This window comes from Gopherus flavomarginatus, chromosome 12 (assembly GCF_025201925.1).
Source record: "Gopherus flavomarginatus isolate rGopFla2 chromosome 12, rGopFla2.mat.asm, whole genome shotgun sequence".
Classification (NCBI taxonomy): domain Eukaryota; kingdom Metazoa; phylum Chordata; order Testudines; family Testudinidae; genus Gopherus; species Gopherus flavomarginatus.
The window spans coordinates 30,323,803-30,340,626 of record NC_066628.1 but is presented as its reverse complement, the minus strand read 5'-3'; the positions used below and the strand labels follow the sequence as shown (position 1 = coordinate 30,340,626).

The following is a 16,824-nucleotide window of genomic DNA, read 5'->3' as shown; positions in this document are numbered from 1 at the left end:
ATTTCTGTCACTGGCTCCAAGCCCCAGTCTCTCTCCAGCTTCTAGTCCACAGGTGGGCAAACTTTTTGGCCTAAGGGCCACATTGGGGTTCTGAAACCATATGGAGGACCGGGAAAGGAAGGTTGTGCCTCTCCAAACAGCCTGGCCCCTGCCCCCTCCCACTTCCTGCCCCCTGACTGCCCCCTTCAGAACCTCTGACCCATCCAACACCCCTGCTCCTTGTGCCCTGACCGCCGCCTCCCGGGACCCCACCCCCATCCAACCCCCCTTGCTCCCTGTCCCCTGACTGCCTCGAGCCCTATCTACATCCCCACCCCCTGACTGGCCCTCGGGATTCCCATGCCTATCCAACCCCACCATTCCCCATCCCCTGACCGTCCCCTGAACCTCCATCCCATCCAACTGCCCCCGATCCTTGTCACCGGACTGCCTCCCCAGGACCTCTGCCCCTTATCCAGCCCCCCCACTCACCGTCCCCTTACCATGCCGCTCAGAGCAGCAGGACTGGCAGCCACGCTGCCCGGCTGGAGCCAGCCATGCCGCTATGCTGCCTGGCAGGAGCTCACAGTTCCACTGCCCAGAGCGCTGGCAGCACGGCGAGCTGAGGCTGCAGAGGAGGGGGGACAACAGGGGAGGGCCTGGGGGCAGCCTCCCTGGCCGGGAGCTCAAGGGCAGGGCAGGACGGTCCTGCGGGCTGGATGTGGCCCACGGGCTATAGTTTGCCTACCTCTGTCCTAGTCCCATCCTCTTTGCCCAGCCAGTCACAGTTTCTCCTCCTTCGACTTCTAGTCAGTTTCTCTTCCCCGCCCTCCAGATCCTGTCTCATCAGACTCCTTCTCCTAGTCTATTCCTTTCTCTTCCTCTGGCTTTTGTCCCCTCTGAATTCAAATCAGTCGGCTTCTTCCACACTGCCTGGGTGCCAGCAGCGGGGTTATCTCTTATTATCTGTATTATCAGAGTTCCAAGGAGCCCTAGTCATGGACCCAGACCCATGGTGCTAGGTGCTGTACACACACAGAACAAAAAGAATGTTCCTGCCTATGATGGGATTTACAAACCCCACACTGGAGAAGCAAGGGCTTAAAGAGCAACCCTGGGCCCAGGCAGCCGCACCTACAGGGCCTGCACAAGCTGCAGGCAAGTCTTTAAAAACAGAGAAGAGCAGCTCAGAAGGAGGCAGGCAGTGGAGGGGAGCAGATGGTCACCCTGAGCTCTGAGAGTCGAAGTATTGCCCCAGAGGCACCTTGCCTGCGGCCGCACTACACAGCCCAGAGGAGAACCACAAAAGAGCACAGTGACTGGGTGTGCAGGTCAGAGACTCAAGAGAAGGGCTTCACCCTAGGACAATCAGTGGGGGCTGGGGTAGGAAGTGGTCCAGGGAGTGCAAGAGACTGATTATAGTCACCCACTGCTGAGCCCTGGACTGGAGCTTGGTGGAGTGGGTGGATCTTGGCTCCCCTACCCCCACCCAGCAAATAGCACAACACCAGATGCCTTCACCTAAGATGAGAGGCCTATGGGAGCAGATCATGATTATTCAAAGGCCCAGTCCCTACTTCCCCAGTGCAGGGGAGAGGAGCTAGAAACCCCTGCCTGACCACTAGGCAGCACTGTGCATGGTGGCACACCATTTATATTGCCCAAAGTACACTGACAGCACAGAAGAGCCAGGCTCCTGCTCTTTGTGCAGCCCATCCCAGCCTGCAGAAACAGGGAGCAGCCATTACATGGGAAGTCCCTGGGAGCCCCTGTTGTCCTGGGCTGGAGCATGCTCAGTTGCTCCATAAGAATGGTGCATTTGCACTCCAGTCAGCACTGGGAGCTGTGAGAAGCTCAAACATGCTCATCTTCCAAGATTTTAGCTGTTAAGACCTAGCAAGTCTCTACTGAGCATGTGCAAAGTGTGATTTTTCAAAGGCTTATAAATTGGACAAATTTGAGCAGATTTTCATGGGAACAGCAAAAGGCAAATCCCTGATACAAAGGTCACACACCTGCCAAATGTCAGGTACCTGCTCCATAGCATGGGGGTGCTAGAGCATTTGAAAAAAAGATCACTAGAATTTTTTAACCTGGGCAAAACAACCTAGTTTCCTACAGCTTTGCTCTTGGAAACAGCTGAACCATTTTGGCTGAAATTTTCCAAACAAAATTCAATGTGAGGCAGATGAAATGCAGCATGGAAAATTTCAACCCAAATGGTTAAAGTTTGGCAAATGATAAGTCACTGAAACCAAGGTCTTGTGCTGGGAAATGTTGGGCAACCTCATTAGTAGGCAGCACTACTAGCCCTGTTACATCATACCCGCCCCCAACAGGGTCCTGCCCCATCCTAGCAACAGAAGTGAGTGGAGAAGATTTAAGTCAGCCTCTGTTCCCATTTCACCATTTACTGATAGACATTTTCTACAGCACTCTTCTCTAGAATAGTTCCTCCCCATTATCCCTGGAGTCTCCTCCCGCCACACACTAATCCGGAGCTGATTTCTGAGAGCAGAGAAAGGTGGTCTTCTACCTCCACTTTCGGGAGGTTGCTAGAAACTGGGTGGATAAAAGAATGTGCTTGTTCTATCTGATGAGGACAAGGGATATATTCTCTCCTTTTCCCTATTAGGCCCGAGGAGAAGTGTGGGGATGGGGACACCGTACTTGTGGGAGAGTTATTTTCCTCTCTTTCCCCCAATTTTGCCAGTTAACAGGACAGGTAGAGTGCTGCTGCTAACATCGTATCAGGGAAAGTGTGCTGAAGATCCATTCCCACTGAAAATTATTTGGTTGAATTCAGATGTCAAATATTGCCCAACATCCAACCTATTCAGCAATTGTTATGTAACCTGGTTATCTCTACTTCTTAGGTCCTATCCAATATTACTGTAGTCCTTGGTTAAAGGAAGTACATGTGAGCTAAGCACAGAGGAGGAAATATCTGCCAAAACTGATTTCTCCTTTTTTTGTGAAATGGAACTCCTTTAATCTGCAATGGCAAAATCAAGAGCATCTGACCTTGCTCCATCTTTATAATACCATCATCATATATTGAAACTGATAAGAGAATCTGCATGATGGCACAAGAGCTATGAATAAAACCCAGCTTCTGGAATACACAGGGAGAGAGCAGATGCTGAGCCAGATGAAGCTGAACAAAGCTGAGCCAGTGAACTCAGTCTTGGGGCTCAGGGTCAACTACACCATTCAAAAGGAACTAATGGCACAGAACTGGGATTAGTTTCTGAATCGGCTTCAGGGAGGTTCTCTTAGAAAGAGGGAAAAATGCCCCCCTGTCAGTTACTAACAGAGGGAGGAAGAGAATGGGAGGCAGGAGAAAAGCTACATGAGAAGTTGTGGTTAGCAAAAGTTACTTAGAAGCAACCCCAGAGGAATGCCACTCACCAGGCTGAACTTCTCCTTCACAGGTCCATAGTCACTCATTAGTTTGCTTTTCATATTCAGTTTCAGGAGATCACCACTGGAAGTGCCAACATAGAAGTAACTATCATCTTCTGCCATCTGAGGGAAGGTTTAAATAAGGAGATCAGGATCAGGTCATTGTAGACATTTATTCCATGCCCATGATTATGGTGTATGAGTGGCTTTACTTCAGCATATTGCCCTGATTTTATTTGGGATGATATGGGTAAAGTTTATGTTCAAACACACATAAAATGTTCCAAAGCTCTGTTGAAAGTTAAGACATTTTTCTAACTAAATCTTGTTAACATTCATAAGCAGAAAAGGGATTCCCAGAAGAAAAATGCTACAGGACACAGCCTGCTACATTATTACAAATGGTCTTGATCACCCATAAGTCTGCTTAGCTATATAGTTTTCACAGAAGAATACTTACCGTAATACACGTGATTACTCTTTTCAGTGGCCCTGTTTGGCATTCTGTTGGCCAGATTTTTCGATTTGGTAGATCTAGTTCCCATACTCGAATAGTCCCACTGTAGCAAAAGAACACACATCCTAATCAAATGTATATATGCAGGAGTCTCTGAGACCTTCTAATACAGCAGTGTTCAAAAAGGACATTTAGTATGTTCTGTCTGGGATCCCTCATCTTCTTAATATAGAAAGGAAAAAAGTACAATTTAGAGAGAGGCAAAAAAGGAACCCTACTGCACCACTTACACCCATGTTGACTTATCTGGTAGAAGTATGAACTATGCTCTTGGGGAACATGTAGTGACCTAGACACCTGCCATTACTCAGAGAGACATGCACTGTGGGTGGGGCCCTGATGGCTCAGGTTATTTCTGAGAAGAACAGCCAAGGGAATATCCAGGGCATCCAAGACTATTTTCTAGTACTGTAACTTCACTAGCAACACAGGAGCTACCATATTATTTATTACCCATAAAAAACTACATTAACAGAACATTCAAGTTGAAAACTCCAACACTCAAAAGTTAGGAAATGCCAGAATGAAAGATGCCCAGGAACCTTAATTCAGTCCTCCTGTGCTGATGCATTATGATACGGGCTTTAATTACATGTGAACATACTATTTTTTGCATAGGACTCCTGCATCATTCCTTCCATGGGGAATCATCATCGAGCAAGTCTGTTTGCAGTGGGGTCCCACAGGAATTGATTCCTGGCCCTACGTTACTTAACATTTTTATCAATGACCTGGAAGAAAACTTAAACTCACCACTGATAAAGTTTGCAGATGACCCAAAAATTGGGGCAGTGGTAAATAAAGAAGAGGATAGGTCACTTACATTGAGCAATCTAGATTGCTTGGTAAGCTTGGCACGAACACCAATGTGTGTTTTAATATGGTTACATGTAAATGTATATGTAATGCTGACAGACCCCAGTCATCAGCAGGCGGAATTGAACCTGTAACCTCTGGAGCTTAGTGCATGAGCCTCTACCTCATGAGTTAAAAGCCAATTAGCTGTTAGCTAAGGCTGTAGAGCAGACTTACTTTAGCTCACTAAGTGGCCTCAGTGCCACTAGATCAGTGGTTCTCAAACTTTTGGACTGGTGACCCCTTTCACACAGGAAGCCTCTGAGTGCAACCCCACTATAAATGCTGGAGGCGAACAGGGATTTGGGGTGGAGGCTGGCAGCTCGCAACCTCCCATGTAATAACCTCGTGACCCCCTAAGGGGTCCCAACCCCCAGTTTGAGAACCTCTGCACTAGATGGGACAGAACACCACACCCAGAAGGTATGTGGGTTACATACACACCTAGAACAAAGAATGGAAGCCATACCTACAGGGAAGCAGGGACTCTGAAAAAGATTTGGACAGGGTGGTGGATAATCAGATGAACAGGAGCCTGAAGTGCAAACCTGTGGCCAAAAGGGCTATTGTGATACTGGGATGCATAAAGAGGGGACTCTTAAGTAGAAGCGGAGAAGTTATTTTATCTCTGTGTTTGGCACTAGTGCAACCGCTGCTGGAAAACTGTCTCCTGTTCTAGTGTTCACATATCAAAAAGATTGTTGATAAATTGGAGAGGGTTCAGAGAAGAGCCATGAGAATGATTAAAGGATTAGAAAACCTGCCTTATAGTGACAGACTCCAAGAACTCAATTGATTTAGCTTAACAAAGAGAAGGTTAAGGGGTGATAGGATTACAGTCTATAAGAATCTACATGGGGAACAAATATTTGACACTGGGCTTTCAAGCTAGTAGAGCACAATTCAATGGCTGGAAGTTGAAGCTAGACAAATTCAGACTGGAAATAAAGTGTACATTTTTAATAGGGAAGGTAATTAACTATTGGAACAATTTACCAAGGGCTGTGGTGGATTCTCCATCACTGGCAATTTTTAAATCAAGGCTGGATGTTTTTCTAAAAGATATTGCTCTAGGAATTGGGGGGGCGGGGGAGGGGAGGAGTTCTATGGCCTGTGTTATACAGTAGGTCAGACCAGATGATCACAGTGGACCCTTCTGGCCTAGGAGTCAATGAACTATCTTATGATCAGATCACAGGACCATTACATAATTGAAGAAAAAATGAGGATGTGAATCAGAACTGTTCTACCACCAAGACACTGTAACAAGCAGAGAGCACAAAGGCCTACGGATAAGTCACACTGTGCAGTTTGCTTCTCTGTTTCGACCTCCTCGTGGAGAGTACAACCGGAGAGCTGGATGGGGCTGCAGAACCAGAGCTGGAAGTATTTACAATGATAAAACAGCACAGTGCCACTGAAAAGGAATTGCAGCTTTTTCTCACCTCTTCCCTTCCTTACCCCTCATCCGACCACTATCCTCAAGTCCCTTCATGTCACTCCACTCCTGTACTATATCCCCCTCATCTCAAATGCTTTGTTCCTTGAGCATTTAGTGCTCATTACATTTTAAAAACCCAACTCTTAATTTCTAATTGAAAAATCCATCAGAACCAACAAGATGTGTGGACAGATTGACAAGCAAGTCCATCATCTCCTCAATCTGCCTTTGCTGGTTATCACTTGCAGCGCTATGTCTAAATCTAAGCTTAGAGAGCTTCAAGCAGGGACCTTCTCTTTCCTTTGTTCTGTCTAGCACACTTGGAGTGCCATTGCCACCATTTTCAGAAGCACCTACAATTTCCATTGATTTCAATGGCAGCTGCAGATCCCCAGCATCTTTAAAAAGCAACCCACATACAAGTAATAATATATTTAAAATGTGGAAATATGACTATTTTGCATCAAAGAGCTCTCTTATACTGTACGGGGTGATATCCTCACTGGCTGTGATATGCAGTAAAGAAAAAAATCCAGCAATCTCTGAGCTGTCACTGCTCCTGAGTTAACATGCCATTGTGCAGAGCCATTTATCAACTGCTCTTCTCGGGTAAACATTAGGAAGCAAATATTTTAACTGCTGCATGGTGAGTGCTGAATACAAACCCCTGCCATCAGTAACAGAACTGATGCACACAGTTCCTCTGCCATCAGTAACAGAACTGATGCACTCAGTTCCCTGTGCACTGCTTTGAAAACACTCTTTGTGTGCAACAAGCAGAAATGCCTGTAAGGGACAAGCTGATGGATATTCATAGGCCCCTTGACAGTGATAGGAAAAAACGTTAACACTCCACATTGCTTAACTTTCCTTCCATCTAGGTAAACAGTCTTTGTAGAAGGAAATAGCTTTGTGGGTTCCCCCACCTCAACAATTCTCTACTGTCGGCTAGACAAGACCTCCTTACTTTCCAGCACTAATGAACGCCTCGTCTCTGCAGTTGGAGAACGCCAGGATGGTAGCATTTCCAGCACTACGGGCTGAAGCAGGGCTGCCGCAGATGGCATCTCTCTTAGCTATGCTCCATACAACCACGCTGCAGGGAAAGAAGGGTTTAAAAAAATAGTTTCAACTTGTTTAAATCATAAGAATATGTCACCAATCATTAGAGTGAAGCTATCTTCCCAAACATGTTGCTAGATGAATCCAGGCTTGGGGCCACTTTGCAGAGAAAACTTTCACCCACACCTTTTGTGCATATATATATATATATATATATATATAAATGCAATTCACGTCCCTGCTAAGAAGGAGCTGTGTTGTAACTTGTAACTGCTGGCCATACACTAGTCAGAGCCCTTGGAGAGCAGGCAAAATGCAGGCGCTGGTCTTTTAGACAGTCTGGCTTGTTGGCGATATGACAGTATAAATCATGAAGATGTGCAGCCTGGTCAGAAGGGAGTGACACATGGGTCTCTGCCTAGGAGAGGAGATGGCTGAAAGCTGGAAACCTTTAAGAGGGTGTCCTCAAGGGACCACGGAGGGGGAAACACAGGTCCAGTTACCCTGAAACTGTGATGCCCACCATAAAGACACCATACAATTTGACATCTTTGGCTTTCGACTGGCCAGCAGTGGAGCAGCAGAGCCGATGCAAGTCAGGAATCAGGTACAGTGTCAGAGCCACACAGAACTTGCCTGAAATAAGGCCCAACCACACAAACACTCAGTAAGCACCAAGGGCAGTAGTCCTGATTGAAGTCAAAGGGGCTGCTCCTGGTAGTAAGCACTACACACAATAAGAAGTGTTTGTAGGATTGGGCCCTACATCTTTTTCTCATCTGTGCTACAATAGTATTACTTCACTTTCATCTCTTCTCAATTGACTCACAGTTTAAAAATATTATATATTGCCCTGTGTGTATTTAAGTCTCCCTCTGTTATTTGTGTGCTCAGTTTACCATACAGCATAAACAGCATATTTCAAATAAAAACTACATGGGATGTAACACGGCCCAGGGCAGAACTCAATGAGGGTGTATCTGCAGAGAGATGTACAGTTTTAGACATACAACTCCCATGAGAAGACCTATGCTTTCAATCCATTGCATAGCTCCACAGAGAACCTCATCATTAAAGGCATGAATGTTCTTCCCTGCATTTATGACTGGGTGTATAGGCCCCATCCAATGACTGACAAGGATAGAAGCCATGTGCAGAGAAACCCACAGCTGCCAGCCCCTCTCATTGCATGGGAATGTGACTGGCAAATAATTCTGTCATGAGGGACGAGAAGGTGAGTGTGCTCCTGACAGTCTCTCTTGGCCAAATTCAAAGGTGAACCTATGTTGATGTAATTTATACCTTCTTCATGTCCGTACGTTAAGCCAAACAGATTCCCTAAAACTCAGGCAGTAATAAGATTCAGAGCTGATGAGAGGAAGCTGCCAGCAGCACTTTTGCCTTCATTTATTTAGTCCTCGGACACGGGTAATTTCCTTTTAACCTGGCCCTCTGCTTATGTGACTTCTCTGATGGGGGAGGACAGAGATTCAAAATTTAATCTTGTTACCTGCCATCATCCTGGCCTCCCAGTGACACCAAGTAAAGTTCATTTGGAGAGAACGCCAGTTTTTCAATTTTCCCCTTGTGAAGTGACAGCCGAGCAAGCAGCTCTCTCTTCTTGTAGTCCCACAAAATTATATCTGCCTGGGGCCCAAAGAACATTGGTTAGAATTTTCTCAGGTTCTTAGGTGCAAAGGGTGCTTCTGAGTTAGACTTCTTTCCAGCCCAGGACTCCATTTGTATGAATAGTCTTCAGCTTAGCCACACTAAGGCCATGTCTACACTAGGAGTGCTTTACTAGTATAGGAACAGCAGCATATTATACCAGCAAAGCTGCCCTTTGTACCACTATAGTAAAGCCACCCCCCATGAGCAAAATAAACTATACTGGCAAAAGGGCAGCTTTGCTGGGATAGCATCACCTATACTAGATGCTTCTGTCAGCCCAGCTATATTGGGCGGCACTCACCTTTTCATACCCTTGACTGACATCATGATGCTGGTGAAACTAATTGTGTAGATCTGGTCTTAGAGACGTCCCAAAAGAAAAGAGGGACTTCCAAGTTTAAGATTGTGTTTCATTTTAGAGTCCGAGTAACATCAGGGCCAAGAGGACAACAAGGGACAACATACAAGCTTGAGAGGTCCAAAACTGGACATTTTAAAATACTGCAAGGTGCTACTGCCCCTTTCGCACAAGGATCTTAGGGTGCCCTACAAAGAGTCATTCATTCATTCATTCATTCCCATGAAGAAGGCAAAAAAGGGCCAGATTTTCAAAGACCTTGGGTGTCTAAACATGCAGTTATGCACCTAGTGGGATTCTCAAAAGCATCTAAGTGACTCTGGAGCCCAAGTCCCATTTTCAAAAGTGATTGATACATTTAGCAGCCTAATGGGACGTGGGCACCTAACTAACTTTGGAAAACGGGACTTATGCGTTTTGGAAAATTTTACCCTAAGTGACTTGCTTAAGGTCACATAGCAATTTAGAGGGAGATCTAAGAGTACATGCCTCCCAGTTCCCTGAAAAGCTTTTCCTCTTCTAGCATTTTCCCCCTCAAAACAAAAGCTTCAATTATTGTTTAAAAAACAAGAACTCCCACTGCTAAAAGCTCAGCTCTGAATCAGTTAGCCTATACTGATGTAGTTAAAAATAACAGGGCCTGCTGCTATAGCCTTTACTCACAGGCTTTGTGCAACTAAGACAACAGAACTACATGCAAGACTACTGACTACAAGATCAGTCCTCTGAGGAGGAAGATTTCAGTTTGATACTCACCCCGAAGTCATTATTCGAATCCCCCAAAGGTTAAAATAATCATTTAAAAAATATTACTCACCTTGAAGCCCATGAAAGTGACCTGTCCAGAAGCTACATAACATCCACTCCGAGACACAGCAACACAGGAGACATTGTTAGTGTGGCCGTGCAGGAAAGCTTGTGTGTTATTGTTCAGGCCTTGAATAATTATGGTACATCCCAGAGGATAGATAAAGTGCTCCCGATCAGGGTGGCAGATCAGACCAAAAGGTACATGCCCTACAACAGAAAGGGAGTAAGACGGAGAATTCAGAGATTCACAGATTTTAAGGCCAGAAGGGACCATTATATCATCATATCACATGCTCTTAAATTATACCCAGTTACCCCTGTATTGAGCCCAATAACTTATGTCTGACTAAACACAACTTGCGTTTGGCCAAAGAATAATTTTCAGAAGAGAGTTATTCTTTAAACCTCTAAATCAGGGAAGCATGATCAATGTCCTGCTACATTTTTTTCCTATGTGTGGCTGCCAGAGCTCAGGTTTATAACCTATGAGCACAGTCTCATTCTCATCTCAGAGAGAGGAAGGCTTGCCCAGTGGTTAGGACACTAGCCTTGGACTTGGGAGACCTGGGTCCAATTCCGTGCTCTGTCAGATTTCCTTGTGATCCTGGGCAACTCACTTAGGCTGTCTGTGCCTCAGTTTCCCATCTTCAAAATGGAGATAATAGCACTGCTCTGCCTCACAGTAGGATAAATACATTAAAGATTGTGAGGTGCTCAGATGCTTTGATGAGGGGAGCCAGATAAGTACAATCAATTGATTAATTCCATCGACCTTTGTTCCCTCTCTTCTTAATTTATTCCCTCTCCCACATTCAATTATCACTTCCCTTTTCCTACTCTCACTCCCTTTTAATAATTCTCTATGTTTCTCGCTCCATCACACAAGCCCTCTCCTTTGCTCTTCCTTGAAATCCATGGAACCAAAAGTTCAAATCCAATTCTTGGCCTTATCCGTGTTCTTCATGCATCTGAGGTAGATCCGTGCATTTTGGGGCCGGCAAAGGGATCCCTGAATAGCTATATTTTGTAAATGTCTATGAAAGGAGTTCTGGAAATGTAATATCCCTTCACCAGTATCAAAGTGCATCCACCTCTGAGGCACAGAGCAGGGCAGCCTAGAAGATAACTGGCACACTGTGCAACAATGTTGGGAGAGAAGGTTTTGGACAAGAAGCTAGGGCAACCCCCCTACTCTTATGATAAATGCTTTGGGATTTTAAAATCCATGCAGAGCGCACACATGGAAGCTTAGTTTTAAAATTCTCAATGGGAAATGCACAGTAAAGTGCATGAATTCTGTTGCATCCACCTCAGGCCCATGCAGAACGCAGGCAAGGCCAAGAATTAGATTTGAACCTCTGGATCTCAGGATTTCAAAACTAAGTCCATCCCTCTGGAAACCAACATAAATTTCACTGGGATCGCACCCTAGTCCAGACGTTATTGTTGATGTAGCATAGCAGACAGGTGTGCCACTGTGCTGACAGGTGCAAGAGATGCACCCCTTCCTTGAGGTTACAAAATCGAGACCCAAGACAAAGAGTGATGACAAAAAAAACCAAAACAGGCCAATGGGGGTGACAGAATGAGAGGCTGGGGTGAGTGGGCTAGGTGAGGCCAGATGGGGAGAGGGTGACTTCATTGCTCTGCAGGCAATTCTGCCAGGCAGAGATGTTTTTAGTAAGTTAAAATGAGTGGCAGGGTCCAGAGAGAGGGCCTGGCAGGCGGAGAGCAACAGGGTGCATATGGGACCCCAAGTTAGCCCTGAAACACACTGGACCCATAGAGGCAGATCACCACTCCCCAGGGATGGGGGAGGGGCCTTTTATCAGAGTTTGAAATAGATCATGAGATGAGGTCAGGTCCCCCCAACCCTGACCACCACCAAACCCTGCCCTTCCCACTAGATTCCCCCCCCCAAACCTCCACCAGGGCCCCCAACCCACCCCCCATGACAGCCCTCCCCACCCCCCCAGCCCAGCCCCAAATACAGCCCTCCCCACCCCCTCAGCCCAGCCCCCCCCATCAGGACCCCCAGCCCAGCCCCCAATACAGCCCTCCCCACTAGATCTCCCCAATCCCCCAGCCCCCCATCAGGACCCCCAGCCCAGCCCCCAGTACAGCCCTCCCCACCCCCCCAGCCCAGCCCCCCCCATCAGGACCCCCAGCCCAGCCCTCAATACAGCCCTCCCCACTAGATCTCCCCAATCCCCCAGCCCCCCATCAGGACCCCCAACCCAGCCCCCAGTACAGCCCTCCCCACTAGATCTCCCCAATCCCCCAGCCCCCCCCATCAGGACCCCCAGCCCAGCCCCCAATACAGCCCTCCCCACTAGATCCCCTCAAGCCCCCAACCCAACCCCCACGGAAACGCCCTGGCACCAGGGTCACCCCACAGCGACCAGCGGCCGCGGCGCGGTACCGTTGAAGCCAATGACCGCCTGCAGCTCCAGCTCGCCCAGCGCGTCACTCTGGTCTCCCGGCTCCCCCGCCATGGCGCCGCCACCCGCTCCCCTCTGGCGGCGGCTGTGTACGCCCGTCCCTATGGAAACCGCGCCTGCGCACCAGCCTCCCCCGCGCCGAAGGCTGCACATGCGCAGAGCCACGTCTGAGCCCTGAGGAGAGGAGTAGGGAGGGGATGTAGCAGGGCAAAGGTCGTGACCGAAAGCACCCTGGGCGGCTCAGGGCAGAGGTCACAACCCTACAATGAACCTAACCCCCCATGGACACAACCTGGGCATCCAGGGTGCCGTCCCCAGAGACCAGCAGGCTCCCAGGGCTGCAACCCTGCCTGGAGGCACCAGGCTTCCCCTCCTGCACCCCGGGGTGACCCAGCATCCCCCTGAGGGTGTGCCCTCCTGGAGGGACCTGGCATCCCCCAACTCTGCTCCAGGGTGCACCCCACCGGAAGGGACCAGGCATCTCCTCCTGCACCCCGGGATGACCCAGTATCCCCCCGAGGGTGTGCCCTCGTGGAGGGGCCTGGCGTCCCCCAACTCTGCTCCAGGGTGCACCCCACCTGGAGGGAGCAGGCTTCCCCTCCTGCACCCCGGGGTGACCTAGCATCCCCCTGAGGGTGTGCCCTCCTGGAGGGACCTGGCATCCCCCAACTCTGCTCCAGGGTGCACCCCGCCGGAAGGGACCAGGCATCTCCTCCTGCACCCCGGGATGACCCAGTATCACCCCGAGGGTGTGCCCTCCTGGAGGGACCTGGTGTCCCCGAACCCTGCTCCAGGGTGCACCGCATGTGGATAGACCAGGCATCCCCACGCCAGGGTGTGCCCTGCCTGCAGGGGTCCTGGCACCCCACTCCTACCCCCTGGGATGCACCCTGCCTGGAGGTGACCCACATCAGGGTGCATCCTGTGTGTCAAATATGCTGGAAGATGCCAATGGTTGATTCCAATGGAACCAGGTCAGGATCAGTCTAAATAGCTAGTTGGCCTAAACCCTACAGCACTGGAGAGCTAGATAATCAAATACCTGATTAGGCCTCATAGCAGAGGGCAGTAGGGGACACAGACCAGTCAGAATGTTGCAAGTTAGCTCTAGTGCCAGAAGGCATTGAGGAAAAGCACTCCTGGTTCCCTGTTGCATGCTGCTAGTGTTGCTGTGACAGGAGCCAGCTTGAGGCTCTGCTGCTCTCTTTCTCTGGTTTTGGAGATACATGGCAATCAAGCTCTAAATGGAGAAATGTGTACATGCTGCTTATTTTTCTGTATTTTTAGATTTCTTCTGAAAGAGTAATGCTAGGATCAAATATTTATATAGCTGCTGCTAACCAATTCACCCATAGTGTCACTCAGGAGTTCTAAAAATTGCCAGCAGCTTTGCTTATCTGTGTGGTTTAGAGTCAAGAGTATGTTTCCTTGGTGCTTTTTTTTTTTCTCATTGTCAAGCAAAACTAATGTTTGTAAATGAAAATGACTGATGGGAAACCTGATGGGAGACAGGCTGGTCCGGTATGGGGCCTTGGAAAGAGGGAAATATTGGGAAAATCTTAGCAGATCTCAAATGTAAAAAAGAGTTGCTCAGCCAGAGGCAAGGCATGAACTAAAACCACTGATCTTTATGCCTCACTTTTATAACTGTCAGCTCTCATGAGATGACAAAATAAGAAGCTTGTAGGGGAAAGGTGAGCCATAAGAACAGCCATACTGGGTCAGACAAAAGGTCCATCCAGCCCAGTATCCTATCTACTGACAGTGACCAATGCCAGGTATCCCAGAGGAAGTGAACCTAACAGGTAATGATCATGTGATCTCTCTCCTGCCATCCATCTCCACCCTCTGGAAAACAGAGGCTAGGGACACCATTCCTTACCCATCCTGGCTAATAGCCATTAATGGACTTAACCTCCATAGATTTATCTAGTTCTCTTTTAAACCCTGTTATAGTCCTAGCCTTCACAACCTACTCAGGCTAGGAGTTCCCCGGGTTGACTGTGCGCTGCGTGAAGAACTTCCTTTTATTTGTTTTAAACGTGCTGCCCATTAATTTCATTTGGTGGCCCCTAGTTCTTATATTATGGGAACAACTAAATAACTTTTCCTTATTCACTTTCTCCACACCACTCATGATTGTATATACCTCTATCATATCCCCCCTTAGTCTCTTCTTTTCCAAGATGAAGAGTCCTAGCCTCTTTAATCTCTCCTCATATGGGACCCATTTCAAACCCCTAATCCTTTTAGTTGCCCTTCTCTGAACCTTTTCTAGTGCCAGTATATCTTTTTTCAGATGAGGACACCACATCTGTATGCAGTATTCAAGAAGTGGGCATACTATGGATTTATATAAGGGCAATAAGATATTCTCCGTCTTATTCTCTATCCCTTTTTGAATGATTCCTAACATCCTGTTTGCTTTTTTGACTGCCGCTGTACACTGCATGGGCATCTTCAGAGAACTATCCACGATGACTCCAAGATCTCTTTCCTGGTTAGTCGTAGCTAAATTAGCCCCCATCATATTGTATGTATAGTTGGAGTTATTTTTTCCAATGTGCATTACTTTACATTTATCCACATTAAATTTCATTTGCCATTTTGTTGCCCAATCACCTAGTTTTGTGAGATCTTTTTGAAGCTCTTCACAGTCTGCTTTGGTCTTACCTATCTTGAGCAGTTTAGTATCATCTGCAAACTTTGCCATCTCACTGTTTACCCCTTTCTCCAGATCATTTATGAATAAGTTGAATAGAATTGGTCCTAGGACTGACCCTTGGGGAACACCACTAGTTACCCCGTCCATCCTACCTTTTGTTCCCTGTCTTTTAACCAGTTCTCAATCCGTGAAAGGATCTTCCCTCTTATCCTATGACAACTTAATTTATGTGTGAGCCTTTGGTAAGGTACCTTGTCAAAGGCTTCATGGAAATCTAAGTACACTATGTCCACTGGATCCCCCTTTTCCAGATTTGTTGACCCCTTCAAAGAACTCTAATAGATTAGTAAGACATGATTTCCCTTTACAGAAACCATGTTGACTTTTGCCCAACAATTTATGTTCTTCTATATGTCTGACAATTTTATTCTTTACTGTTGTTTCAACTAATTTGTCCGGTACTGACATTAGACTTACCAGTCTGTAATTGCCGGGATCACCTTTAGAGCCCTTTTTAAATAGTGGTGTTACATTAACTATCTTCCAGTCTTTGAAATATGCGATGGCATCTGCAAAAGGACCTGCTCAGAACATCTACACACATAGCTTCATCTGAAACACTGCGGCCCTGAGTCTATTTTGTTCCTCCAGTTTAAAATCTGTCACGTTCAGTGGAATTATACTAGCATAAAATTGATGAGAAGGAGTGGAGATTCAAGCCCCATCATATCTTTTATCTTACAAGATGCATTCCAAAGAATAGAGGTAATTGCTAATTATTCACATGGCTGCACAGCTGACTAGTGTGTGAGTTTGATATTGTTCCCTCTTCTTGTCTCATAGCATTTCTGGGACTGGTGTTGATTACTTCTGCTCTGAATAGCTGGAGAAAATGAACACAAGAAAAATCAGACTGTAAATGGAAAAATGTATTTGGGCTTTGAATATGTTTTTCTTCTGCAAGATAAGTGGTTTACATGTAGGTTCCAAAACCTGTTAAGTGTATTTACCCTACCTGTCAGCATGTATATGTTAATATTTCGTCTTTCCTAATGATGGGTCTACTATTATCCTGATGTTGATAACTATGAGATGTTAGATTAGACTGTTAGATGTGTTAACTATTTAGATTCTTGCAGCTACCATGCTAAGCTTGAATACACATTTTCATGTGAATATAAACATCACAATGAGGGGGGTTTACAATAAGATATGATGCTGGTCAGCCTTTGATGGCAATAAATGACATAACTGTGGATTTGCATATTTTTAGATGAATTTAGTGCTGTGATTGACATTCCGGGAATTGAAACCCTCTCTTTATCCACATAACAGGTGCAGTGGCAGGACGCTTTCTTGGACTGGTCTAAGAAATGACATGTTGCAACTCTGATCCTGAAACCATACCTCATGGAGTGAGAAGGTAATTCTGTTCCTCTGACAAACCTTGTACTGAAGTGTCGTGATATTATGGAAGATGTTGAGTGGTCTGAAGCCTGTAGAGATGGTAGGCAAAAATATTCCCTCTAGGGAACCTCCTGATCTCCACAGTTCTCTGACCTTTTCATACCAAAGGCCCACTGTGATCTGCTGTTGTCCTGCATGATCAAGAAGCAGATC

The 16,824-nt window shown here is 46.7% G+C and overlaps 1 protein-coding gene across 1 annotated transcript in view; it reads right to left on the bottom strand.

The window, feature by feature from the left end:
• Window positions 1-12,618, bottom strand: part of CFAP52 (cilia and flagella associated protein 52) — a 30,475-nt gene extending 17,857 nt beyond the window's left edge. The window contains exons 1-6 of the mRNA XM_050919331.1: window positions 12,521-12,618; window positions 10,106-10,305; window positions 8,770-8,906; window positions 7,165-7,293; window positions 3,845-3,944; window positions 3,391-3,507 (exon numbers count right to left, since the gene is read on the bottom strand). Coding sequence (XP_050775288.1) covers window positions 3,391-3,507; window positions 3,845-3,944; window positions 7,165-7,293; window positions 8,770-8,906; window positions 10,106-10,305; window positions 12,521-12,593 — 756 coding nt within the window. The 5' untranslated portion in view covers window positions 12,594-12,618. The remainder of the gene's footprint in view (window positions 1-3,390; window positions 3,508-3,844; window positions 3,945-7,164; window positions 7,294-8,769; window positions 8,907-10,105; window positions 10,306-12,520) is intronic.
• Between the last annotated feature and the right edge of the window lie 4,206 nt (window positions 12,619-16,824).